The sequence below is a fragment of the Panicum virgatum genome, chromosome 4K, assembly GCF_016808335.1.
Source record: "Panicum virgatum strain AP13 chromosome 4K, P.virgatum_v5, whole genome shotgun sequence".
NCBI lineage: Eukaryota > Viridiplantae > Streptophyta > Magnoliopsida > Poales > Poaceae > Panicum > Panicum virgatum.
In genome coordinates this window covers 25,577,738-25,580,148 of record NC_053139.1, presented here as the reverse complement: position 1 = coordinate 25,580,148, position 2,411 = coordinate 25,577,738, and the positions used below count along the sequence as shown (strand labels likewise).

At 45.1% G+C, this 2,411-nt stretch overlaps 1 protein-coding gene across 1 annotated transcript; it reads right to left on the bottom strand.

Annotated features, from left to right (window-relative positions):
• Positions 1–1,425: 1,425 nt before the first annotated feature.
• LOC120702036 lies at positions 1,426–1,869 on the bottom strand. Its single transcript, XM_039985812.1, has one exon. The coding sequence runs from the start codon at positions 1,867–1,869 to the stop codon at positions 1,426–1,428; it is 444 nt and encodes a 147-aa protein (XP_039841746.1).
• Positions 1,870–2,411: the final 542 nt, after the last annotated feature.

The window sequence follows — 2,411 nt, the reverse complement described above, 5'->3', positions numbered from 1 at the left end:
ACTTTAAAATAAAAGTTTGTCTGGAGATTTGACTGCTAGGCTTGTACTATATAGGTTGCTTGCCTTGTACGCATGAATAAAGTATCTTTGTCCTATCAAGGATGGTAAACTACCGAGACAGATTAGATTCGTTTTCTTATTTTACAATGTATGCGCAGTCAACAGAATAATTTCTAACATTGTTACACAAATTAAGCTTCCTTGTCAGATGATGAATATATATAACAATTGGTGTACTCTGTTGTATTTAATGCAGAGAATATGCTACATGGACTTAGTATGGACTATGTCTTTGCCTCTGTTGTATCTTTGGATTGTAATAATTCTAATAGACTTGGATGTATTGTGTTGTAATAATTTATAGGCATATCCGCAATAAAAGAATATAAAAGTCCAGTTGAGGCCTAAGAGAGAAAATGGAAGTTGTTCACATGAAATGACAAGACTTTTAATGGTAGTTTTGAAATAATTAAATAACTTTCAACCATTGCTCAAATGAAAAAGTTCGTAAAACAAAAGTTGTAGATCTCGAAAAACTGAACAAGTTGGTATTCAAAAGTTTTTCATTTGACCTCGGGAACAGTAGGAAAAACACAAATTACATAATTTTCCGGTCGAAAATCACCGAATTTCGGTCGAAATCACCGAAATTTTCGTCGGAATTCATTGGAATTTCGTTTTTTGAATTTGAGGTCCCTTTCCGTTCGGAATTAGCGAATTTCGGCCGAATTTTCGTTTCCGGCAACGGGCGGGATCGGAAAAAAAACGAAGAAATTTTGTTTCTGGCAAACGGCGGGATTCGGAAAAAAAACGAAAAGGTAAACCCTGGTTGGGCCTCGAGGATCCTGGGACATGGGTTTCGTGCTGTAGTTTTCCGTGCTTGTGAAATAATATTTTGCTGACGTGGCAAGAGATAATCGAGGAGAGAGAGAGAGATGAGTAGAATAGGAAGAAACCGTTTTCTGGAGGAGAAACCAAGTCTACGCTCGTGCCGAGGCGCTAAGAAACCAGCAAAATCCCATTGGTTTGTTTCCCTCCCACACCGGATCTGGCGCGCCTCCCTACTTGTGCAAGAACGAGGAAGAGAAGAGAGCATCAGCCGTGTGGTCTGCATAGAGGAAACAAGCTGTGTGCTTTCGTTGATCAATGAACAAAATCCAAACAATATAATGATTACAACCGGACTGACCATGGTTGTATGATGCAGATTTCATTAACCAAGGTACAAAGATCCAAGCCATGATTACAACCAACAAGGGTGGAAGCAAACCGGCAAGGATTCGAACACTAATGGAAATATACAAATGTTTATTATCGTTCACACCGATTCAAGAGCAATCCAGTCAAATCTGCCATCTACAGGGCAGTTCACAGTCACTCCTCGTCCTCGTCCTCGTCATCAACACCAGTTGGCGCCTGCAAGGTTCATGCTGCGGCCGCTGCATCGGCCGCACGCCACACCGCGCACACATCGGCGTGCGGGCCCAGCTCAGTGACGTCACGCACCTGTGGCGGGCCCAGTTGCAGGTCCAGACCTGGCGACGGCGGCGCCGGCGACTGCACCTCCGCCTCCACCGCCGGGGCCGTCGGGTGCTCCAGCGCTACCATCAAGGTGTGCCGGGCGCGTGGCCTGGTGCCCTCAATCTCACGGTAGCGGCGGAGGTACAAGGCCAGGACCTGACGCTGTCGTCGAACCCGAGGTTGCTCAAGGCGAGGATGAGGTCGTCGCCGGTCACGGTGGTGCGCCTGTCCTGCCTGCACTCCTCCACGGGCTCGGATTAAGACGGGGCTGAACTCGGCGACACAGTTGTCCACGGCCTCCTTCGCGTCGCCGGCGATCTTGGAATTCGGTGGCGAGCCATGGCGCATGATGCGTGCCACAGTGGCTCTTGGAATCCTAAGGGCGTCCGCAATGGAAATAGCTAGTACTAGCTACATAGTCTGCTGATATGGTGGTGAGAGATGAAAAAAAACTATTTTATACTATTGGACCCGCACGCTCCTCTCATATGTTCTTAGGCCACATGAAATAGACTAGCTATTTGCTTGTCGCTAGTAACTACTCTCTCTCCTACTTTTTCATTGCCACGTCAAATCTAGCTAGCTAAGCTAGCCATTGCGGACGCTCTAACTCCTCAGATGCTTGATCGGTGCCTGGATGTATTAAAAAATTGGGTATGCACCAAGAATGAAGTAATTCAACTGATACCAAAAACAAAATTCCGACGCATCTTGCATTGTTCAGTATAAGAACATGTACCATAAACATGAAGATGCTAAGATAATTTAATTACACATCTCTTTACTTAAGATTTATGTCTAGCCAAGCATCCTTGGGCAGATGTGTTTTCCATCCTATCTAGGAATTGACAAACCAAGAAAAAAGAGGAAGCATGATGAATTGTATCATA